Below are 25,724 nucleotides of genomic sequence, written 5' to 3' on the forward strand. Positions count from 1 at the left end.
CATGCTCCATTTTCCAGTCTAGAGATTTTTTAAAAAATAAAATGTATTTCAAAGTATTTGCCTAACGTTTCTTTCACAAAAAACAATGGCCTGGAAATTGTGGTCGGAGGCTTGCCATAGGCAAGTGCTTCCGAACCGCAAGAAAACTACACCTACCTGTTGGCCCTGGGTCTTCGGACTCTTGCGGTCCTGGGCCTGCAGACGTATGCCTGCGTAAAGGCCCATGTATCCTAGGAGTGCATGCGTATCGCATATTACCACAAAATAGTACAGTATTGCCAAGTATTACAACAGTGACTCCACTTCAAAAGTACTTGATTGGCTGTAAAGTGCTTGGAGACGTCTGGTGGTCGTGAAAGGCGCCATTATACATGCAAGTCTGTCTTTCTTTTCTTTCAAAATAGTATATTGTTTCTGTGGTTGAATTTAAGGTTTGCTAAAGATTGGCCAATATACTCGAGGCAAATTTAATAATTGTTTTGACTGCTGTTACATGAATTAATCTAATTTTACAAATATACTATTTATAATCTTAGTAAAAAGGAAGAGAACCAGCAATATTAGCGAAATTATATCTTCAGTAGAGTCCGAAAAATACAACCAGCACTGCCAATTTATTGAAACTCTATACTCAGATTTCAAGTGCAATGCATTACCTTGGGGTTGATCTCCATGGTAAGGAAGAGACGGAAATTAGCATGAGGTTGCAAGGAGTGCAACTTCTTCTCCAGTTGCATGAGCCAACCAGGAGCGAGATGTACATTTTTCAACATCACCCACCTATTTAAGATCATAGGAATGAAGCTGGTTACAAGTGACATTGGCAGAGGATCAAAAGCAAATAACCTGCAATGAATTCTTGGTCAGACATTCGGGTCCAATGCACTTAACTGTCATACCCATTCACACTTAGTGACTGCAGGGTAAAAGTATACCATACATGGAGTCCATTTTATCAAGGTACCACATTCTAAATTGGTTAAACTAGTTTTTCTTTGCAAATGCACAAACTTTATTGCACTCCAACAATACACAACCTCGAGAACAAATTCTAAAATGTGAATTGCATTGATGCCATTCAAGACAGATGTGTGCAAGTTATGCAATGCAAGACCAATGACAGTGCACAAGTACAATAAAGTATTGAAAATTTCTAATAGTACATACATTTACCTATATACTCAAGGAACAAATTCAACTAGTAAAATATGCAGAGTAACTTCACTTACCTGCCAGATTTGACAGCTGTATTAATTGCTTTTTCTGCCTGGTTGAAGCCCTCTGCAGAACCTATGTGTATATTGCATATTTGTTAAAATAATTAAATATTCAATGGCAAGCTGCACTGAATGTCTCAATGATTAAAAAATGTAATTGTATTTCAGTGATCAAATGATATTTACTGAAACAGAATTCTTACCAATAGCAATAGATGTAATTTGTGTGTTTTGTTCAGCTGCAAGATCCTCTCCACGTCCACTAGCATCATAGCCAGGTACAGAGCACATGAGCACTGGAGTGTTTGGTTTCACCTAAAAGATGATTAACCAACTCAACCTCAATAGACATATTACAGAAACAACCTCCAACAAGTTACATACACACACTAGCACCCACCCACAGAGTTGGTTATATGAGCTATTTGGCTACAGGCTAGAATGTGAAGAGAAAATAATTAAAAGGTTGAAATTTATTAATTTAAAATGTGCACCACATAACTGATCAATATTTTTGTCAATAACAGCTATCCATTTAAACACGTATCAAAATGATTGGAAATAGATAGAAACACTAAGCTCCTATGAGGAATAGGAGGATTAAAGCATGGATCATTAGAAAATATACAATACTAATTGGAATTTCATACTTTCCATATAATTACCAGATACGGTTACTGATTTTACAGGGAAAAATGGATGACATTTGGAGTTAGATTCCTTAAGTACCTGGAAACCCATACAATAAACAAAATTTGACTTCAAACAATGGCCTGCAAATGTTGTTTCATCTACATACCTCAGTATCTACAATCGCTGCCAGGTCTAATGGCTGTTCAATTGTTGACATGAAACTATCTCCCAAAACTGTAGCCACAAAGATGTGAGCCATTGCCAAGAGGCGGTCTGGTCGGAAAGCCTGGATCAGAAGCAGTCGGTGCATTGCTTGCCCAATAGAAGCTGGACAAAGGAAATAACTTATAAACTTGCTTGGAGCATGGAAAATTAAGTGAATACCAACTACCAAAAATATTCTATAAAATCTTGATTAAAAACTTGTTGCTTACTGAAAGGTTTCTCCTCAGCCCACAGATAAGGTACAGTTTGTTCAGGTGAACTACTCTCCAGCCAGATGTTAAATTGCTGCATTAAAATATATAAATATAGATCAAAAATGTATCAACACTTGAAAGGTGCTTTATTTTTAATTAACGGTGGTTGTGAGTTGTTCTAAATGTCAATCAAGTGTTTTGCAGGACTAGAACTAAAAATTGTAAACTAGAAAGAGCTCTATTTTTGAAATGTAACTAAGTATTTGCAGCTCAAAACAACGTTAAATGTACATTTTGTTCTCGTGTTCTGAGTACTTTTGGCTTTGCTGCATGTAATGATGCACCAGCTCATTGATGGTGAATTTTGAGCCATGTGTAGCATGCTGGAATGTCTTAATGCCACCTCTAATTCAAATGCTTCAAGTCTTAACATAACTCGAACATTTGTTTCAAGCTCACCCTTTTTTCAAAAGGGTTTTTTGGTCTGGCTTTTTCCTGGGGTAGGAGAGGATGAAAAGTTGATAACATATGTTGAGGGTACAAGTTAATGTTGATGAACACCCTTATTAAAAATAGCAATTGGGATTGTTAAAATATATTGTCGTGTGTTGTACACAGATTTCCAGAGTTTATCCAAATTTAGGATGACATTATTCCAATTTGTTCCTAACTGCTTTTAAAAAACAATTTTTTTTTGGGAACAATTTGAATTGCATTCTCCAGTTGAATAAATATAAGCTGGACACTAGTGCATCTTATTGCTGACCGATTCCAAACAGAGACTATTCTTACTTTCATATGCATGAACAAGTCATAGATGATTAATGAGGCTGTTCATCAACACTTATGTCCTCAACTTCATCAGATGTAACCAACTTCACCTCTTTTTTCCCCCACCCAAAGAAAAAGTCAGACAACTTGAGTTTGCTTGAGACAATATACACAAATGCAATCACCAGATATCAATATATTAAAACGTAACTTACATCATCCACCTGAACTTTGGAAATTAGATCAAAAAAGACAGGCAAGCGGGTCAGTCTCTCCATGCCTTCTATTTGTTCTGTAGTGAGATAATCTATCTTTGACACAATAGAACTGCTCTGTCCAATCTCTCGACCACGAAGGAAGTGCTGGAACTCGAAGTCATATGGTGGTTCACTGGGTAGAGCAAATTGGAGGGTTTGTATTTATGAAATATGTCTGCAATGAATGTTTATAGCTCGTTTATTCAAAAACTGAAGTTTTTACAAATGAACAAACTATGAAAACCCCAATTTGCAAAAAACTTGCATGTTAACCTTCCTTGGAATGCAGAAAATCAGACAAGATAGACAAAATGCTAAAATGAGCTAACTGTTAAAAATTATCATGTTCCCTCACAAAACAAATGTTAAAACTGGCTCGTGGATTGAAAGCAGAAAGAACTTTACCTAGTTAGGCCCTTGAGGCGAATCTTGGCCAGAAGCATTGCAATGGTGATATGATCATTGTGCAACATACCCCGTGCCGCTCTGTTAAATGTTACCTGCGACATTAGAAAATAGTACATTATCTGCATGCTGGCAAAATATAGCCTTTTTTTGTATAAATGTTTACAGTTTCAAGCTTTTTAATGACTGTTCACATGTACCTGGAAAAGGTCCTTAGTAATAAAACAGAGACGTTGCGTATGATCTGTAACTCCTTTCAGATTTGGATTCTCATATAGAACAGTGTGATAAATATCCAGGAAGAACTGAAGAGAATACTGATATAGGAAGTGGATCTATTGATGAATGAACATAATCGTCAGAAACCTGATCAGATTATTCATATAGTACCACATATTTTTCTGAATCCTAATAGATTTTAGGAGTCAAAAGGGTAAAAAAAATAGGTTTGATCATTAGAAATGTGTGACAATGGATCCAATAAGTTATATGGACATACCTTGATTAATATGGTTAATAGCCATGGTATGCATTAGCACAATGTCAAACTATTTTAAAGCCTTTACTGGTTTTATTCAGATTGTGAATTGATTAACTGGTTATTCCAAAATATTCATTGCTCAAGTCTTCAAAATCTACTGATCAGTTTGTACCAAAGCATTCATACAAAGTATAAATGGCTATGGAGGATTTCATTTCTACTTTCATGTTGTACTCACTTCAAAAAGATCTCCCAGGCTGTTTTTAAATTAGAGCACAATCCCATGGTACACATTAATTTAAGACAAAAAAGTTTAAAGTCATATTACCATGCAAATCAACGTAGCCTACATGATAATTTGCTTCAGTTCATGTTGCATATACGCAAGATTTTACTCTACCTGGTTTAGTGCTTCCAGAGTGAAATAGATGCTACTACACGCTGTAGAAAGTGGCAGGTACTGTTGGGAGACAGCATCCACCTCTGCCATAACAATATCTGTTTCTTCAACCTTCCTGGTGACCTCTGCTGCCTCCTTTTTTAGGTTCTCCAGGGTAGTGATGATGGTGTCATCGTCCAAGATACGACCTTTAACTTCGTTCAAAGCCTGCAGCAAAGACTTCTCCAGCTGGCGCAAACGAAGCTGGAACTCGCCTATCAAAAAGAAGCAGATCACCAAAACTGCAACTCTTATTTAACCACGATCTGAATGATTTTAAAATGACAGAATACAGCAGTTCTAATTTTTAGAAAACAAGTTAAAAAGGAGAACAAAGCCACAAGTTATAAAATTCTGTATGAAGGGGAGATTGGAGAATCTTCGTGTGCAACTTGTGCACTGAGCTATCTTTTCCCCCTAGGTTGTTGGAGCTTCATGCAGTAGTTCAAACAAGAAAAAGTGGAAAGCAAATTTGGTTTTACATGTTTAGAACTTTGGAGAACCTCTGTAGTCTATTCACCAAGTATTACATAAGGTCAGTTACAAAATAGTCACCAGTGGATTTGTGGTCACTGAAAACCAACCTTGCAGTTTCAACAGGTCTGAACGTTTCTCATCTACATCTGGTCTCTCCGCTTTCAGCACCTCATTCAGGCACTGGCTTTGTAAACTGCTACGAGTCACTGTGAAGTTAACAAATGTAACACGAGAGCAGAGATCTGGTGGGAATTCAACCTATAAAAGAATACATGAATGATAATCATTTCTATTTAAACCCACTTCAAATCAATAACCTAAGATTAAGAGAAGTTATCTGAAGAATCTTAAATGCAACTTTTTTCTCCCTTCACTAAATTACTCCTCTCCATCTTGAGGGCTAGAGTTTCTGTCGAAGTATGGTCCCAAGGGCACTGTGACCTTTGGATTACTGTGAAATTTGATAAATGAGTGCTGCAAGTTATTTTGACTGTTGGAGGCATCTCGGCTGAATCGATCACGTCTTTGCCCAATGTCAACAACACCTCCGCATTTCAGCGTGGATCACCTGTTTCCTACCCAGAGGTGCCAACACCAATTATAATGCCTGGATGAGATCAACCATTTCAACACAGTTAAAACATTTCCAAAACCAATTTGAAGCTAGAGTATTGGAGGATTTCTAAAATTATGAAGTTTAAAACTTTCAAAGCGTAATTCAAGATGACCGTAAGGAAACCAACCAGAGTCTTACCAAATACAATGAATATGCTTGGAGTCAAAGCATAGATTTCCATAAACTTCTAAAGCTGTGATTAATATTTATCCAGCAACAGGGGGGGAAATACTTACGTAGCACTGTGAAAATGCATCATTAGTTCTTAAAAAGGGACAGTTCTGACCATATTAATTTCAGTGACTTACAGTTGGGTCGCGGGTAGAGAGGAAAATGACAAATGATGGCGACAGGTCAATGTCTTGGTCACCAAGAGTAATGAGCACTCTACCGCCAGTTCTGCGAACCTCACGATTCAGCACAGGGTTCAAGATTGGATCATAACTTTCAACATCCTAGAATTGAAGGGATAGGCAAAATAAATATACAGAAGCTAGTAAAAACAAAAAGGTGTTTCATAATGCACTTTTATCACATACCTGGACAAGTAATGGGTTACCAAATCTCAGTGCACTCTCTAGGTTCTTTCTGAAGGCATCATCCAAGAAGCTGGTTCTAGTAATCTTGCGTTCCTTGTACTCATTCATGATAAACTCAGTGGCCTGACCAGATGGGTCAATAATTAATGGGTACCTTTTCAAAAAAATGTTTATTTTAGGAAATTGCAATGTAATAAACACATGCACTAGATCCCATTCCTTTAAAAAAAAACTGACATAGCAGAATGTCTGAAACTACACAATGTTCACATATTAAAGAGCCAATATACGAGTACTCAATGTGTAAACATGAGCTCCCAAAAACAGCATGAAGAATTGAGCATTTTGGTTTTCCTGATGGACCAGTGGACAAACATATCTTGTGCAAGTCAAGATATATAGATTAGGCTCAAAGATGTGTCCCAAGTGCATATTAAATTAGATAATTATAGCCAGGCACTGGTGGGAAATATTTTGATCTTGGTTTGTACAACAAACATTATTGTAGAACACATCCAAAATATCATGCAAAAGCAGAAGAGGAAGAAAAATAAGAAAAAAACTAGGGAGTTGGGTTTCACTGGCAACCCTGGCCCTGGAGCAGCGAGGCGAGGTGGAGCCCGGTATAAAAACCGGCTCCACCAACGAGGCCCGACCAGAGGGAGCAGTGAGGCACACCAACTCCGCAGCGAGGCGAGAGGTAAAAAGTAATCAGTGTGTGACATCACCAGGGAGCAGGTAAGTGATTGGTTGGGAGTATTTCTTTTTTTTTTAAACTTTAACTCTGTAGTTTATAGTTACTAGGGTCGTTTCTGGTGTAGCAGGGACTGTTGGTAGACTATACAAGCGCCTTAGAGATATCTTTAATTGGTGATAGTAAATTAATTAAAGGGTAAGTCATGCCAGGTGAGCCCAGCCCTGTGATATGCTCCTCTTGCTCTATGTGGGAATTCAGGGACCCCGGTGTCCCTGATGACCACATGTGCCGGAAATGCATCCAGCTGCAGCTACTAGCAGACCGCATTGAGGCGCTGGAGCTGCGGGTGGATGGGTTGTTGAGCATTCACGATGCTGAGAGGGTCATGGATAGCACGTTTAGTGAGTTGGTCACACCGCAGGCAAGGGCTGCACAGGAAGAAAGGAAATGGGTGACCACCAGGCGGAGCAATAGAAGCAGGCAGGTAGTGCAGGAGACCCCTGTGACCATTCCCCTCAAACAGGTATACCGATTTGGATACTGTTGAGGGGGATGACTCACCAGGGGAAGGCAGCAGCAGCCAACTTCCTGGCACTGGGGGTGCTCCTGCTGCCCAGGAAGGGAGGAAAAAGAGCAGGAGAGCAATAGTGGTAGGGGATTCTATAGTAAGGGGAACAGATAGGCGTTTCTGTGGCCGTAGACGTGAATCCAGGATGGTTTGTTGCCTCCCTGGTGCCAGGGTCAAGGATGTCACTGAGCGGCTGCAGGGCATTCTGGAGGGGGAGGGTGAACAGCCAGAGGTCGTGGTCCACATTGGTACCAACGACATAGGTAAAAAGAGGGATGAGGTCCTGCAGCAAGAATTTAGGGAGTTAGGTAGAAGTTTAAAGAACAGGACCTCAAAAGGTTGTAATCTCTGGATTACTCCCGGTGCCACGTGCTAGTGAGTATAGAAATAGGAAGATAGAACAGATGAATGCGTGGCTAAAGGGATGGTGCAGGAGGGAGGGCTTTAGCTTCCTGGATCACTGGGTCTGCTTCTGGGAAAGGTGGGACTTGTACAAGTCGGACAGTTTACACCTGAACCAGAGGGGAACCAATATCCTTGCGGGGAGGTTTGCTAGCACTGCTGGGGGGGGGGGGGGGGGGGTTTAAACTAACTTGGCAGGGGGATGGGATACAGAGTGGAGTTATAGTAGGGGGTGATTTACAGCCAAATACGGAGGAAAAAACAAGTCAGCTGGGAAGGCAGAGCAAATATGTGAAGGCAAAAAGGGAATATGGCAGGGCTGGAAGGCATTTATTTTAATGCAAGGAGTCTTGCAAATAAGGTGGATGAACTGAAGTTGTTGAACACATGGGAGTACGATATTGTTGCTATCACGGAGACATGGTTGAGGGAGGGTCAGGACTGGCAGCTCAATATTCCGGGGTATAGAATCTTCAGGCGAGACAGAGGGGGGTGTAAAAGGGGAGGGGGTGTTGCAATATTAATTAAGGAGTCAATTACTGCTGTAAGGAGGGATGATATATTAGCGGGTTCCTCTAATGAGGCCATATGGGTAGAACTTAAAAACAAAAAGGGGGCAAGCACTTTGCTGAGAGTGTACTATAGGCCCCCAAATAGTCAGGGGGAGATAGAGGAACAGATATGTAGGCAAATCTCAGAAGTGCGAAAATAATAGGGTAATAGTGGGGGATTTCAACTTCCCCAATATAAATTGGGATAGTCAGAGTGTGAAAGGCTTAGAGGGTGCAGAATTCTTAAAGTGCATCCAGGAGAGCTTTTTGAGCCAACATGTAGAAAATCCTACAAGAGAGGGGGCGGTACTGGACCTAATTCTAGGGAATGTAGCCGGGCAAGTGGTGGAAGTGTCAGTAGGAGAGCATTTTGGCGACAGTGACCATAATTCGGTGAGATTTAAGGTGGTCATGGAAAAAGACAAAGACAGCCCGGAAATAAGGGTTCTAAATTGGGGGGAAGGCCGATTTTAATATGATAAGGCAGGATCTGGCCAAAGTGGACTGGGAGCAACTACTTATAGGAAAATCCACATCAAAACAGTGGGAGACTTTCAGAAGGGAAATAGAGAGAGTACAACGCCAACATGTTCCTGTAAAGGTCAAGGGCGGGACCAACAAGCAAAGGGAACCTTGGATGACAAGGGATATACAAAAATGCATTAGGAAAAAAAGGGGGGCTTTTGGCAGTTACAAAAGACTAAGGACAGAGGAAGCCCTAGAGGAGTATAAAAAGTACAGGGGCATACTTAAAAAAGAAATTAGGAGGGCAAGGAGGGGCCATGAAATAACACTGGCGAGCAAAATCCTAAGATGTTTTATAAGTATATTAAGGGCAGGAGGATAACCAGGGAAAGGGTAGGGCCCATTAGGGACCAAAGTGGCAATCTGTGTGTAGAGCCAGATGATGTAGGCGGGGTCTTAAATGAATTTTTTGCATCTGTGTTCACTATGGAGAAAGACGATGTAGACATAGAAATCGGGCAAGGGGACTGTGACATACTTGAACATATTAGCATCGAGAGGGAGGAGGTACTAGTGGTTTTAGCAGGCCAAAAAGTGGATAAATCCCCAGGCCCGGACGAGATGTATCCCAGGCTGTTGTGAGGCAAAGGAGGAGATTGCAGGGGCTCTGACACAAATTTTCAGAACCTCTCTGGCCACAGGGGATGTACCAGAGGACTGGAGAACAGCTAACGTAGTACCATTATTCAAGAAGGGTAGCAGGGATAAACCAGGGAATTACAGGCCAGTGAGCCTAACATCTGTGGTAGGGAAATTATTGGAAAAAATTCTGAGGGACAAAATTAGTCTCCACTTGGAGAGGCAAGGATTAATCGGGGATAATCAGCATGGCTTTGTCATGGGTAAATCATGTCTGACCAATCTGATTGAAATTTCGAGGGGGTGACTAGGTGTGTGGATGAGGGAAATGCTGTGGATGTGGTTTACATGGACTTCAGTAAAGCTTTTGACAAAGTCCCGCATAGGAGACTGGTCAAGAAGGTAAGAGCCCATGGGATCCAGGGTGCCTTGGATCCTAAACTGGCTGAGTGGCAGGAGGCAGAGGGTGATGGTCGAAGGTTGTTTCTGTGACTGGAAGCCTGTGTCCAGTGGGGTACCTCAGGGATCGGTGCTGGGTCCCTTGTTGTTTGTGATCTACATAAATGATTTGGATGAGAATGTAAAAGGTATGATCAGTAAGTTCGCAGATGACACGAAAATTGGTGGGGTGGTAAATTGCGAGGAGGAAAGCCTCAGGCTACAGGACGATATAAACGGGTTGGTCAGATGGGCGGAAAAGTGGCAAATGGAATTTAACCCTGAAAAGTGCGAGGTGATGCATTTTGGACAGACAAATAAGGCAAGGGAATACACAATGAGTGGTAGGACCCTAGGAAGTAGAGGGTCCTTGGTGTACATAGATCTCTGAAGGCAGCGGAACAGGTAGATAAGGTGGTTAAAAAGGCATATGGGATACTTATATTCTATGCCTCGGCTAATGAAGGCAAGAGCAGGGAGGTTATGATGGAGCTGTACAAAACGCTGGTGAGGCCACAGCTGGAGTACTGTGTGCAGTTCTGGTCGCCTCACTATAGGAAGGATGTGATTGCTTTGGAGAGGGTGCAGAGAAGATTCACCAGGATGTTACCTGGGATGGAGCGCCTCAGCTATGAAGAAAGGCTAAACAGGCTGGGGTTGTTTTCCTTGGAGCAAAGGTGGCTGAGGGGGGACCTGATTGAGGTGTACAAAATGATCAACAAAATGATGAGGGGCATAGATAGGGTAAAGAGGAACTTTTCCCCTTAGTAGGGGGGTCAATAACAAGGGGGCATAGATTCAGGGTAAGGGGCAGGAGATTTAGAAGGGACTTGAGGAGGAACTTTCACCCAGAGGGTGGTTGGAATCTGGAACTCACTGCCTGAAAGGGTGGTAGAGGCAGGAACCCTCACAACATTCAAGAAGCATTTGGATGAGCACTTGAAATGCCATTGCATACAAGGCTATGGACCAAATGCTGGAAAATGGGATTAGACTGGACAGGGATTGATGGACGGCGCAGACACGATGGGCCGAAGGGCCTCTTTCTGTGCTGTAAAACTATGACTATGAATATTCTGCCTGTTGATGTTGCATTGTATTTACACCTGTACTTGTGGATTTAGGAACAGCTGCAATAAGTGCAGGTGAGAACAACTGGAGCATGGAGGGCATTTGGGCCACTAACTGGATTAGAAAGAAGGGGTAGAAGGACCAAGGCTGTGAGGGAACACAGTATGTACCCACACTAGAGAAGTAGTTTAAAGTGAGTGCGTGGATTCTTAGTGTCAAGACCAGATTAATTGATTTTGAGCACTGACCCTGCTGCTTGTAGGTTAAAAAGTAAAGAACTTTGTACTCGTACTTAGTACAGTCACACTGTGCCTGGGCCACAGCTGAAAGCCTCGGTATCTTTCACACCTTAAGTTTTAAGGCTGAAGTGTTCCCAGAGACCTACTACCCCCAGATCTGGCCTCCCTGTTCATGGTCCTGTACTGCTGCCAAAGCCCCACCCCATTGCCCTAAAAGATATGCTTGCTGCAAGTGGAACACATTCTTCCACTTATTCTCGTGCCTAAACAGATCTCTCTCTCCCTCAGCCCTTCAACACTGCCTCTTCTGCTCCCCCATTCCATCACTACAGTCTCTCATTCTTTGTCCCAACAGGGTCAGTCAGTTTCTTCCATCCGCAATATCTCAAACATGATCTTTCTCAAGCGCAGCAAGTCAACTCCAAATAATAGAGCCACTCCTGATCTGTTAATCTAATAAGAATAAACACTGATATTTCAGTTCCAAAGCTCTCAACTTTACTCCCATCAGAGGCTGGGTTCACAGAATCAGTGTGATGTTGACAATGCCCAGACAAATACTAAAAAGGTGAAAAAGACATTTCATTGTTTTGATGAAAAATTATTGTAAATGAATTTCAAAATACCCTCATGTGCATTATGAAGAAAACATCATCTATTTAGAAACTGAATCAGTAGCCATTATTCAAAGAATTATGATGCATATAGATTTCAGCCCTTTAGTCCAACCGCAACATTACTGCAGAGATTGAGAAACAAGCAAAATCTACATTTTTATCATGCAAGAACTTCCCTATATTCTATTTCTACACTGGTCCTTATTTACTATCTATTTCTCAATTTAATTGCATTAATCTTTCTACAATTGTCCCTTTTTCAGTTCTTGCTGCCTTTCTCTATTATTTTGTCACTGGAGTGCAATCGCTTTGAGTTTAAGCAGACTTTGGTAAGTGGCAGAAAAAGTCTTAAGTGCATTTACTGAATTTTAGTGAGTAAAAAAGTGAATTATTTGAAGTAAGTTTAAATTTTTTTTATAGAGTAAATTAAGCTGTTGGGGAGTTGAAACCGGAAGTAGAATCCGGGTATAAAAAGGGGCGGGCTTAGTGCGGTAGCGTTGAGTGCGGTCGCATGGAGTGTAAGTAGAGTTTGGTAAGTGGGAGGTGAGGGGGTGCTTGTTGCTCTGTTTTGCTTCCCTCTCTCAGGCTAATCCAACACTGCGGACGTGGAGCAGAGAGACAATTCAACCGGACAGGTCCCCCAGACAGCTTCCACGAGGGAGATTGGTGATCAGCTGGTTGGTAGGTTCTCTTCTATACCTTTAAGTTGGTAAGTCCTATTAAATAGTGGTGTAATATCATCCATATCGGGGCAGAGGGTCTTCATAACTAATAAGAAATTTAATTAATTACACAGATATGGGTGAACAGGTGATGTGTCACTGTTGCGAAATGTGGGAGCTGGTGGACCCCATTGAGGCTCACGGTGATTACATTTGCGGTAAGTGTTTGCTGCTAGAGGAACTCAAGCTCCATGTTAAAGAGCTTGGGACTGAGCTTCAGACACTGCGACACATCAGGGAGGGGGAGAAGTTCCTGGACACTGTTTCAGGAGGTGGTCACACCTATGAAATTAATTACTGCAGATGTAGTCCGTGGTCAGGGACAGGACGGTGTGACTACGAGCGAGGAAGGTACAGGGATCCAGGATGTAGTGTTGAAGGAGCTGCAGCCCTTGCTCTTGTCAAGCAGGATTGAGGTTCTTACTCCCTGTGAGGGCAGGTGCAGGGACTGCAGGGAGGATGAGCAACCTGGCCACAGCACCGTGGTACAGGGGGCCATTCAAGTGGAGGGAGTAAAAAGAAATGTTGTAGTGGTAGGGGATAGTATTAGGGGGATAGATAGGGTTCTCTGCAGTCAAGAGCGGGAGTCCCGAAGGCTGTGTTGCCTGCCCGGTGCCAGGGTTAAGGACATCTCTTCTGGGCTGGAAAGAAACTTGGGAGGGGGAGGATCCATTTGTCATGGTCCATGTTGGTACAAACGACGTAGATAGGACAAGGAAGAAGGTTCTGTTAAAGGAATGTGAGCAGCTAGGGGTCAAATTAAAAAACAGAACTTCAAGGGTAATAATCTCTGGGTTATTACCTGAGCCACGAGCAAATTTGGCTTGGATAAATAAAATTAAAGAGTTAAATGCATGGCTCAAAGACTGGTGTGGGAGAAATGGGTTTTGCTTCTTGGGACACTGGCACCAGTACTGGGACAGGAGGGAGCTGTTCCGTTGGGACAGACTCCACTTGGCCAGTGCTGGGACTAGAGTCCTGGCAAATCATAACTAGGGCTGTAGAGAGGGCTTTAAACTAATTAGTGGGGGGGGGGGAGGTTTCTAGAGAGCAAATAACAGAAATGACAACGGAGAAAGTCGTACTTAGGTAGCAGTGGGGAAATTAAAAAACAGAACGTGTCAGGAAGGGACAGAAGGTATGGAGTAAAAGGTAAAGTAGTAAAAGGGGAAAAAACAGGAACCAAGTGTCACAAAACATATTTGAAAGTTCTTTATCTGAATGCACGTAGCATTCGTAACAAAATGAATGAGTTAACGGCACAAATAACTACATATGGGTATGATCTTGTGGCCATTACAGAAACATGGCTGCAGGGTGACCATGACTGGGAATTAAACATACCAGGTTATTTAACAATCAGGAAGGACAGGCAGGAAGGGAGGGGAGGTGGCTATGTTAATAAAGGAAGGAATCACTATAATAGAGAAATGATATTGGGTCAAAGGAGCAGGATAGTGAAACAGTTTGGGTAGAGATAAGGAATAATAAGGGGAAAAAAAGTGGGCGTAGTCTATAGGCCTCCGAACAGTTGCAACTCTGTTGGACGGAGTATTAATCAGGAAATAGTTGAGGCTTGTAATAAGGGAACAGCTATAATTATGGGGGATTTTAACTATCATATTAACTGGACAAATCAAATTAGGCAGGGCTGCCTTGAGGATGAGTTCATCGAGTATATTAGGGATGGGTTTCTTGAGCAGTATGTAACTGAACCGACCAGGGGGCAAGCAACCTTAGATTTGGTCCTGTGTAATGAGACAGGATTAATTAAAAATGTCCTAGTAAAGGATCCCCTTGGAATGAGTGACCATAACATGGTTGAATTCCATATTCAAGTAGAGGGTGAGAAGGTTGGATCTCAAACAAGCATGCTGAGCTTGAATAAAGGAGACTATGAAGGTATGAGAGCAGAATTGATTAGAGTGGACTGGGAAAATAGATTAAAAAGGGTAAGACGGTACATGATCAGTGGTGTACATTTAAGGAGTTATTTGACAACTGCCAAAAAATATATATTCCACTGAGGGAAAAAAGGGTGTAAAAGAAAAGATAGCCATCCGTGGCTAAGTAAAGTAATTAAGATAGTATCCGACTAAAAACAAGGGCATATAAGGTAGCCAAATCTAGTGGGAGGATAGAAGATTGGAAAGTCTTTAAAAGACAGCAGAAAAACTAAAAGATTGATTAAGAAAAAGCGAAGATAGACTATGAAAGTAAATTAGCAAAAAATATAAAAATGCATAGCAAAAGTTTCTATATAGTTATATAAAAAGAAAAAGGGTGGCTAAAGTAAATGTTTGTCCCTTAGAGGATGAGACTGGGAAATTAATGGTGGGAATTATGGAGATGGCAAAAACGCTGAACAAATATTTTGTATCAGTCTTTATGGTAGAGGACACTAAGAATATCCCAACACTGGACAAACAGGGGGCTCTAGGGAGGAGGAGCTAAATACGATTAAAATCACTAAGGAAGTGGTACTTGGTAAAATAATGGGACTTAAGCCGGATAAATCCCCTGGACCTGATGGCTTACATCCTAGGGTCTTGAGGGAAGTGGCGGTAGGGATTGTGGATGCATTGGTAATAATTTTCCAAAACTCCCTGGACTCAGCAAAGGTCCCAGCAGATTGGAAAACTGCTAATGTAACACCCTTATTTAAAAAGGGTAGTAGGCAGAAGGCTGGAAACTATAGACCTGTTAGCCTAACATCTGTGGTTGGTAAAATGTTAGAGTCCATTATTAAGGAGACAGTAACAGGACATTTGGATAAACATAATTTAATAGGACAAACTCAGCATGGTTTCATGAAGGGGAAGTCATGTTTGACAAATTTGCTTGAGTTCTTTAAGTAACATACAGGGTGGATAAAGGAGAACCAGTGGACGTAGTGTATTTAGACTTCCAAAAGGCATTTGACAAGGTGCCACACAAAAGATTATTGCTCAAGATAAAAAATCACGGGATTGGGGATAATATTCTGGCGTGGGTGGAGAATTGGTTCTAACAGAAAGCAGAGAGTTGGGATAAATGGTTCATTCTCAGACTGGCAATCAGTAACTAGTGGTGTTCCGCAGGGGTCAGTGCTGGGTCCCCAACTCTTTACAATCTATATTAACGATTTGGAGGAGGGGACTGAGTGTAACATATCAAAGTTTGCAGATGATACAAAGATGGGAGGGAAAGTAGTGAGTGAGGAGGACATAAAAAACCTGCAGTGACAGACAGGCTAAGTAAGTGGGCAGAGATTTGGCAGATGGAATACAATACTGGAAAGTGTGAGGTTATGCACTTTGGCAGGAAAAATCATAGAGCAAGTTATCTTAATGGCAAGAAACTGGAAAGTACTGTAGTACAAAGGGATCTGGGGGTCCTGGTGCACAAAACTCAAAGTTAATATGCAGGTGCAGCAAGTGATCAAGAAGGCCAATGGAATGTTGGCTTTTATTGCTAGGGGGATAGAATATAAAAACAGGGAGGTATTGCTGCAGTTGTACAAGGTATTGGTGAGACCGCACCTGGAATACTGCATACAGTTTTGGTGTCCATACTTAAGAAAAGACATACTTGCTCTCGAGTCAGTACAAAGAAGGTTCACTCGGTTAATCCCGGGGATGAGGGGGTGGTCATATGAGGAGAGGTTGAGTAGATTGGGACTCTACTCATTGGAGTTCAGAAGAATGAGGGGCGATCTTATTGAAACATAAGATTGTGAAGGGGCTTGATCGGGTGGATGCGGTGAGAATGTTCCCAATGCTGGGTGAAACTAGAACTAGAGGGCATAATCTTAGAATAAGGGGCTGCTCTTTCAAAACTGAGATGAGGAGAAACTTCTTCACTCAGAGGGTGGTAGGTCTGTGGAATTTGCTGCCCCAGAAAGCTGTGGAAGCTACATCATTAAATAAATTTAAAACAGAAAGAGATAGTTTCCTAGAAGTAAAGGGAATTAAGGGTTACGGGGAGCAGGCAGGAAATTGGACATGAGTCTAGGTTCGGAATGGTCATGGCCCTGTGGGTAGTGGAGCGGGCCCAGGGGCCGTGTAGCCTCGTTCTGCTCCTACTTCTTGTGTTCTAATTCTGTGTTAGATTTCAGGAGATGGTTTTATTCCTGCTCCTGGCTGGGGTGGAGATCGCCTTTACAGAAGGTAAGTACTGTAGAAAATATAGGGACAGAGTGATCTCCTGGAAGAGCTTCGATCGCCTAGATGGGTCGGAGAGGAATTTCCCAGATTTTTTCTCCCAAATTGGCCATTGGGTTTTTTAATCTGGTTTTTCGCCTCTCCTGGGAGATCACATGGGTTCGGGTGGGATGGAGTGTGATAGAAGATTTGAGGTTAGGATCAGATCAGCCATGATCTTATTGAATGGTGGAGCAGGCTCGAGGGCCGATTGGCCTACTCCTGCTCCTATTTCTTATGTTATGTTCTTATGTTCACTTTTATTTTTGCCTATTGCTTTAGTTTTCTATGTTTCTATCCATCTCGGATATTAGTTTATTAAAAAAAATTGTTTTGTAGAAGGTGCACAAGGAAGTAGTTCAAATGGAAATTAAACCCTGAAAAGGGGGGAAAAAACTTTTCCTATCTGCAAGATTTTGGAGTTTTTAATGTATAAATGATAAAAAACTAACTTGGGGCGTATTTTTGCCAGCAATGGTGTTATTTAACATTCTCACCAGATGAATTGTGGTTTGGAGTTTTAAAGTACAGTAATTTTTTGTAAGAACTGTGCATAGTGCTGTGAAACTTTACTGTGCATAAGTAGCTTCATTAATCACACTCCTATAATTTTAAACAGGAATGTGTTCAACATAGCAATGGTTTGCCTCTTGCTGTCTGAGTGAATTGGATTAGAATAACAATTAGCTTAACGCTTTCTGTCTTCTTGTATGTCAGCAACGTAGTCTCCCGAAATTGTTCACTGAAAGTAACAATCGCTAAGAGCACTGGCACTTTAAAACATATTCTCTGTTCATTAGCACTTTAAACAAGAACATGAAATCAACAGGGAAACATGGGAACCCTTCCCATGAGTACAGTATGTTGCATTCAGACAGAGTCCCAGGGGTTAAATGTAAAAAATATTTTTCTGTACATTTAAGTCCAGGGTCCTTCATCATCGCAAAAATATACCACAAAAGGCAAGTTTCCATTTTTACAGTATGGATATACACGTAGAACCCGTGTGTATTCAAAACTGTTTCAACCATTAAGTACAAAAAATTCTTGTGTTTTTAGCTATCTGAAACAACAGCTGACACCACCTTAAACTGGACCCAGCAAATGTCCCTCCTCTGATTAATACTTTGCCACATTATTCTTCCAAATCAAACTTTACATTAAAAGGTTTTTTTTTTGAAAAAGAGATGCATACCTATTGAAACGTTTCAGCATGATAGCATTTTCCGTGCACAAGTCATCTGCAGGTAGAGAGTTTGCTTGCCAGCGCAGGCGTTCATCAGCATTAGATAGGTACTCTGTTCTCGCAATGTCTGTTCGGAACTGAAGTTAAAAGGCAATGATTAACTTGTGGAAAACTATTTTTGATGCAACTTTTCCCCACGTACATCCAAATGAAGAATAGTTGACATAGAACATATAGTTTACATAGGAACAGGACTAAGCCATTCAGCCCCTCGGACCTGTTTCAGCATTCAATCAGATCATGGCTGATTTGTAACCTCAGCTGATTTACCTGCCTTCAATCCACATCCCTTGCTACTCTTATTTAACAAAAATCTATCGATCTCGCTCTTGGAAATTTCAATTGACCCAGCATCCGCAGCCATTTGGGGAGGGGGGTGGCAGGGAAGAGTCCCAGATTTCCACTACCCTTGTGTGAAGAAGTACTACTTGCTTTCACTCCTGAATGACCTAGCTCTAATTTTAAGATTGCACCTCATTGTTCTGGATTCCACCACCAGACAAAAAATAGTTCATCTTGCATGGGTTTTAGACAGTTAATTTATACTTTGAGACGTTACTCCAGGTCAGGCTCAGCATGGCCCACGGTGTCCAGCTGCAGAGTTGGCCTTCACAGAGTCAACTGACCTGCAGCATCAACATGAGAGGGGGGGCTGGGGCAACTGGGAAAAGAGAAAAAACTTTAAATGGGAAACACAAACAGAAATAATGCTGCTTGGATAATAATTGTCTGAATGGGGTAGAGGAGCAAAGTGTTCTAGGGGCAGAGATACACAAATCACTAAAAAAGTAGAGTTGCAGATTAATAAGGCCGTAAAAAAAGCAAACCAAACACTGGGGTTGATTTCTAGTGGGATAAAATTGAAAAGCAGAGAAGTTAGTTATACTTATATTGAACCTTGGTTAGACAACACTTGGGAGTACTGTGCACAATTCTGGTCTCCATATTATAAAAATGATAGAGGCATTGGAGAAGGTACAAAAAAGATTCACAATGAGGATACCAGAACAGAGAGGATATACTCATCAGGAAAGGCTGAACAGGCTGGGGCTCTTTTCTCTAGAAAAGGTGACCTGATAGAGATCCTTAAGGTAATGAAAGGGTTTTAGTCGATAGAGGTAGAGAAAATATGTTTCCACTTGTGGAGTCTCCAAAACGAGAGGTCATAAAGATAAGATTGTCACTAATAAATCCAATAGGAAATTCAGGAGAAACTCCTTTATCCAGAGTGGTAAGAATGTAGAACACGCTACCACAAGGAGTAGTTGAGGCAAATAGCATAGATGCATTTAAGGGGAAACTAGATAAGCACATGAGGGAGAAATGATTAGAAGGATATGCCGATAGGGTTAGATGATGTAGAATGGGAGGAGGATCGTGTGGAACATACTCTGGCTTAGGCCGAATGGCCCGTTTCTGTGCTGCAATACAATGCATTACCCTACCAAATTACTTTATTTTAAATACCTTAATTCAGAGTGTCATGGAGTCATTAGATCACCCTTTGACCTTCTGAACACAAGGGAATACAAATTTGGTTTATACTACCTGCCCTCATACTTTAACCCTTTAAGCTCTGGTATTACTCTGTAGCCAGGTCTCTGGTTAAGTCATACACGTTAAACGGAATGGGTGCTTCCAACTAATTTGTTTTATTTCTTGTACTTAGTGCATTTTTGTACAGAATTCCTATTTAGGTAACTGCCCACCATGCCCAGATGCCCTGATGGTGCATTTTGCATACTTTTTGACTCATCACACTTTGTTGCTGATGCTCTGTATTCATGAACTTGCTATTCATGCAATATAATATGTTCTTGTATTTCATCACTTCTTGGTCCTAGCCCAGTCCAGGCACAGCCCATTCCAGTGTTACAACTCCTCCCTGTCCCATGAAATGAAACCCTTTCTTCCCACACCACTCTTTCAGCCACACATTTACTTTCCTTATCCGTTTATCAATGTCAAACAACATGTGGCTCTCGGATAGTAATCCAAAGATTACTATCCTCAGTCCTCCATTTTAATTTAGCATCTAGATACTGTAGTGATACTCCCTTATCCCTCCAAGTTCCTATGTTGCTGGTTCAGACATGATCCAGACAATGGTTCTTCCCCTCCTCCCTTTTCAGCCACTTTAATGTATCTCTTACCCTGGCACCAAGTAGGGAACACACCCTCCTAGACTCTTAATCGTGACTGCAGAGCATACTCTCTATACCGCTAATTGTCAAATCCCCTGTAACAAGAACCTCTCTTTCTATTCTGCACAGAGGGTAAACAGGTCCAAAAAACAATTTGGTTCAATGTAGATAGATTTTACATTTTCCATTGTTATCTCTTCTGATCAACACAATAACCTCAAGCTTTTGAACTTATTTAAAATTACCAGAATGCTTGCTTGCTGTAGGTGATGTGCCCAAGTTGTAAACAGATTTTGGCGCATTTGCTGATCAAAGTATCCTGCATAAGCGATGAAAGCAGCTGATAGTAAGCAGTCTCCAGCAATGGTGGCCATCTGATTCTTAAATGTTTCACTGGTCTTTTCCCAGCGGTCTCGTTCAGCAGACAAACTTTTCAGCAGTGCAGTACTTCGGTTAACCTAAAGGGGGTTTTATGACCAAAAAAGCATTTTGCTGAGACAAACAGACAGAAAATTCACAATACCTTCTATCCCAGCCTTAGTTGGTGCCCCGGCCCCCAGCCCCACCTTTTAGAAGGATTTCCATGACGCAATTGGAAGCTTTTATTTATAATGCCACTTACCTTCGCTTCCACTGCTGCAAGATCTGCCTTAATGGCTTGGGCTTCAGATATCAGAATAGCATACTCTTCTTTGTAACGAGCAATACTGGTCTCCAGGTCATGGATCATTTGCTCTACCCCATCAGCCTTCTGTTGGTTCTCTTTTGCATCATCTTCCAGCTTCTGTAGTTCATTGCGTAAAGGTTCTACTCGTTTTAACATATCAGCATAATTAAGCTATGAAACAAAATGGTACGAAATTAAAGCAGCTATACAAGGGTGCCGTTGACCAAGAGAAGAAAAAACTGGCTACCCCTAGTGATCCCACCTTTTAAGAGGTTTTATAGTACAGAAGGTGCAAATTGAGTGGAACATAGAAGATAGGAGCAGGAGTAGGCCATTCGGCCCCTCGAGCCTGTTTGAGATTTAATGAGATTAACCCATTTAATGAGATCATGGCTGATCATCCAAATTCAGTACCCTGTCCCTGCTTTCTCCCCATATACCTTGATCCCTTTAGCCTTAAGAAATATATCTAACTCCTTCTTGAATATATTTAATGAATTGGCCTCAACTGCCTTCTGTAGTAGAGAATTCCACAGGTTCACCACTCTCTGGGTGAAGAAATTCCTCCTCATCTCTGTCCTAAATGGCTTACCCCTTATCCTTAGACTGTGACCCCTGGTTCTAGACTCCCCTGCCATCGGGAACATCCTTCCTGCATCAAGTCTGTCTAGTCCTGTTAGAATTTTATAAGTTTCAATGAGATCCCCTTTCATTCTTCTAAACTCCAGCGAAGAAGCCCAATCGACCCAATCTCTCCTCATAAGTCATTCCTGCCATCCCAGGTATCAGTCTGGTGAATCTTTGCTGCACTCCTTCCATAGCAAGAACATCCTTCCTCAGATAAGGCAACCAAAACTGCACACAATACTCAAGGGGTGGTCTCACCAAGGCCCCGTGCAACTGCAGCAAGACATCCTTGCTCCTGTACTCGAACCCTCTCGCTATGAAGGCAACATACCATTTGCCTTAACTGCCTGCTGCACCTGCATGCTTACCTTCAGCAACTGGTGCACAAAGACACCCAGGTCTCATTGCACTTCCCCTTCTCCCAATCTATTGCTGTTCAGATAATAATCTGCCTTCCTGTTTTTGCCACCAAAGTGGATAACCTCGCATTTATCCACATTATACTGCATCTGCCATGCATCTGCACTGGCTCACAACTTTAATCTGAAGTGTTCTTTTGATCGTAGCAGAAATGATCACAGAACAATTTTTTTTATTTTTTTTATTTTTTTTTTTAAATCCAGGTTTGTTCTGTTACTCACCTGTGCAATAGCCCATTTCACCATTGGACCACAAGCCAAAGATGCTCTGTTGACAATTTCGTAGTTGTAGCTTGGATTGGACATGTAGTTTTTCTTCATCTTCTCTCGAATAACATCACTAATGAATAAAGATGAACAATGTTAACACAATTGCCCTTTTGAAATTTTAGGGCTGGAAATTCAACCACAATTTGATAGTGCTAAAAAAAGGTGGCAGTCACAAACTAGGTGGCGCATAGCAATGAAGAGCTGCAACACAATCAAAATGCAAGAAAAAATGTGATTTTTAAATAAAAATAATGAATACCTTAATTCTTCAGTATTAAAGTTGACTATGCTGGTGATGAAATTATCTCTGATAATAACTTGTCTGATCTTTTTCCAGTCATTTGTCTCCTCACCCAGCAGGAGACAGATTGATTCTAACGCGAGTTTTACTGCAGCAGGTGGATTGGCCATGGCTCTCACTTCAACAAGATGCTGCTTCTTTATAGAGCTCACAGCTAATAGAGGGGTGAAAAGAAAGGGGCTTTAAATGGACATGCAAAAGGATAAGGGTGTGTAACAGTCGCTGGGAATTAAGAGAGGAAATTTTTTATTTGAAGACCAGCTGGACATTGTGTCACCCAAACAGCAAATTTGTTTGGTTCATAAATTTTACACCAAAATGTTCAAATTCTATTAATTTTTAAATGATCAATTGCTTTGGTAGTTTTTCCTTAGTTTTAAGCTTTTGGCTAGTCTTCTGGACAATTTCCTTCCACCTCCAGCAGCTGCGTGCACCCCATTATTCACCTGATTTCGTCAGCTGAAAAATTTACAATGGTCGGAATGAAGTTTTCCCTCATTATGATCGATCGGATCTGTTTCCAGTCAGTTGTACTTTCGCCCAGGAGCAGACAGATTGACTCGAGTGCTAGCTTCACTGCACCTGGCGGATTAGCCATTGAACGAACCTCTACCAAGTGCTGCTTCTTGATCGATTTTACAGCTAATCAGACCAGCACCGTAGGCCAGAGTGCAAATAAACAGCAAGAGAAAGTGAAGGTTAGGAGAGACAGAAAATTGAGATAAACACCACAGAAAAGATCAGTTCATCAGTTGTTTAAAAAAAGGTAGAAAATTACAGGATTATAGTTCCAAAAACATAAAAAGTAAATAAAATGTTACTACAGATAGCAATTCAGCATACTACATAAATTTCATTAAAATATGTATATATATTTTTACAAACTGAATTCGAAACAAATCTAACCATTCTGAGCCTCAATGACAGCAGGCTCTACCATGTCCAGATCTTCCTTTACTTTCATCTGCTTGTCAGCAATAATTTCTTGTTGTTTGTGCAGCTGCTCCTGAATTTCTTGACTCATAACCTATCAAAGAAAGTGAAAGGTGTCTTACTTCATCAGATGCTCTACTTTCCTAGTTTGAGAAGTTCATTTCAAGCAAAGTGTTCTTGTTCTCAAAGCTATAAATTACCTTTTTCTTTTCAGCTTCTTGTTGGTCCTTCACCATTTTCTTCAACTTATCATTGGCTGCTGCATTTTTAACTTCCAACTCTTGGCTCTTAATTCTCAGATCTCGCCGTAATTCTTCAACCTAGAATGAAAGGATTTTTTTTTTTTTTAATTAGCAAATTAACGACCTAGCAAGTGTATTACACTTTTTAATATGAATAAATTTTATGACGGTATTTTCACTGTCAGTCAGAACCACTCTGCATTAGTATCTAGGTTCTCAGCTTTTTTTTAATTTTTTATATAAAATATATTTACCCAGGGCAAAAATTGTTAACATTCTTTGGTGTACTGTTAAAAGCAAATGATTTTATATGTTACCAAAAATGGACACTTGGGAAAATAGTTATATGACATCCTAAAAGGAGAAGGGTGGGGGTGAGGGGGAAGAGAGAAAAAAACACATGTTGGATTTACAAGAATCGAAGAGTATGGAAGACATTTAGTAAGGTTTTCTTCCATTTCTACATTGCAGTTTCCCATAAGGGTAGTGGTGCAGATGGAGAAAGAAGGAAGGAAGAAAAGAACTACTTGGGGCATTGGCCCTTTAAGACTTCAGTATCATAAAGGTATCTCAGATGCAACAAGACAAACAATCTGCTCTAGCTCATAGAATGTGCGTGAAGATTGAATAGGGGACTACCAAACCAAAAGGGGCAAGGGGAATTTAACCATTTCCTATTCAATCTGATACATATGGTAATGTATTATGCCAATATACTATACAAATCCAATGTGGAAATCTCAACGACTAGCAAAAGCACTAAATTGCTGGCCATCTGGTGTTAGATCAATAATGCTTTATTAAAGCATGTAAATAGTTAAAAGCAAATGATTTAATATGTTAACAAAAATAGACACTTAGGGAAACAGTTATATAATATCCTAAAGGAGACGGGTGGGGGGGGGGGGGGGGGAAGAAAAGAGGCGAGGAGAGGGGGGAAGCCATCTTGGATTTACAAGATCAAAGAGTACCTTTAAGTTATCAAAGAAATCCTCAACACCATCCATTCACATAAGCACACTGCAGCAACAAAAAGTTTGTATCTTTGCTGGTAGCTCAACCAATATAGTAATAGTGTTTGATGTATTCTACTATTTGTACACTGCTTAGAAACAAATTTACCTAATATTAACAAAATTCAGAACCAAGGACATTGCTCAATCTGCTTATATAGAATCTCAAGGCTTTAGTGAGTAATTACTGCAGAGAGGAAGCATACAGTAAAAGATTGGCACCATGATTTTTCAAAGACAAATTACCCAAACATTAAGCAATGTGGTTTTATGACTTGTTTAACTGTACCTGGTCGACTGTTTCCTTAATCTTTCGCAGACCAACATTTAAATGCATCTGTTGCTCCTCCAGTTCACTACGCTTTTCATTGAACATGTTGGCATAGTGGCTGATGAAGTCCAGATAATGGCGAGGAGTGATGGCCATTATTCTGCCTCCACGTTTGGCCAGTCGAGTATTTGCCTAAGAAAACAATTATTTCCATTTCAGCTGATTTCAGGCACTGAGCATCTTGAAATTTATGCCCAAATGTATGTATTCTTAAAATATTCCTATGGCTGCTGCTAAATACTTAAACACTATTAGAATCAGATACTATCCAAAACAATGAGAAAATAAAGGACTTCATACTGTCTTGGAGATTTATGGGTACGGTCGCACAGTGGTTATGTTACCAGAGGCCTGGACTAATGATCCCAGTACAGCAGCTGGGGAATTTAAATTCAGTTAATTAAAAAAGTCTGGAATAAAGCACTAGTATCAGTCATGCTGACCATGAAACTACCATATTGTCATAAAAATCCAACTGGTTCACCAACGTCCTTTAGGGAAGGAAATCTGCCACCCTCACCCGGTATTAGTTCGGACCCACAGCACTGTGGTTGACTCTTAACTGCCCTCTGATTTAGCTTAGCAAGCCACTCCGTTATACTTTGTTGTAGCGGTTCGGTACAAAAATAATAAAGCAAAATGCTGCAGATGCTGAAAATTGGAAATAAAAATCAGAAAATGCTGGAA

At 40.9% G+C, this 25,724-nt stretch overlaps 1 protein-coding gene across 2 annotated transcripts in view; it reads right to left on the reverse strand.

Moving 5' to 3' along the window:
• Positions 1 to 25,724, reverse strand: part of dync1h1 (dynein, cytoplasmic 1, heavy chain 1) — a 104,904-nt gene that overhangs the window by 22,109 nt on the left and 57,071 nt on the right. The window contains exons 49-68 of one of the 2 annotated variants that reach the window (XM_086002965.1): positions 24,996 to 25,169; positions 23,652 to 23,771; positions 23,425 to 23,545; positions 22,477 to 22,672; positions 22,170 to 22,287; positions 20,857 to 21,072; positions 20,480 to 20,692; positions 18,040 to 18,167; positions 6,255 to 6,408; positions 6,024 to 6,170; positions 5,207 to 5,357; positions 4,584 to 4,837; positions 3,903 to 4,037; positions 3,703 to 3,797; positions 3,256 to 3,430; positions 2,285 to 2,360; positions 2,017 to 2,177; positions 1,421 to 1,532; positions 1,230 to 1,290; positions 657 to 780 (exon numbers count right to left, since the gene is read on the reverse strand). In XM_086002965.1, the coding sequence (XP_085859091.1) occupies positions 657 to 780; positions 1,230 to 1,290; positions 1,421 to 1,532; positions 2,017 to 2,177; positions 2,285 to 2,360; positions 3,256 to 3,430; positions 3,703 to 3,797; positions 3,903 to 4,037; positions 4,584 to 4,837; positions 5,207 to 5,357; positions 6,024 to 6,170; positions 6,255 to 6,408; positions 18,040 to 18,167; positions 20,480 to 20,692; positions 20,857 to 21,072; positions 22,170 to 22,287; positions 22,477 to 22,672; positions 23,425 to 23,545; positions 23,652 to 23,771; positions 24,996 to 25,169 (2,931 nt within the window). Of the gene's footprint in view, positions 1 to 656; positions 781 to 1,229; positions 1,291 to 1,420; positions 1,533 to 2,016; positions 2,178 to 2,284; positions 2,361 to 3,255; positions 3,431 to 3,702; positions 3,798 to 3,902; positions 4,038 to 4,583; positions 4,838 to 5,206; positions 5,358 to 6,023; positions 6,171 to 6,254; positions 6,409 to 18,039; positions 18,168 to 20,479; positions 20,693 to 20,856; positions 21,073 to 22,169; positions 22,288 to 22,476; positions 22,673 to 22,964; positions 23,161 to 23,424; positions 23,546 to 23,651; positions 23,772 to 24,995; positions 25,170 to 25,724 lie in introns of both variants that reach the window. The other variant, XM_086002966.1, reaches the window with a different exon arrangement.

The sequence above is a fragment of the Somniosus microcephalus genome, chromosome 12 (genome assembly GCF_052327205.1).
Source record: "Somniosus microcephalus isolate GS21.2 chromosome 12, FLI_Smic_1.0, whole genome shotgun sequence".
NCBI lineage: Eukaryota > Metazoa > Chordata > Chondrichthyes > Squaliformes > Somniosidae > Somniosus > Somniosus microcephalus.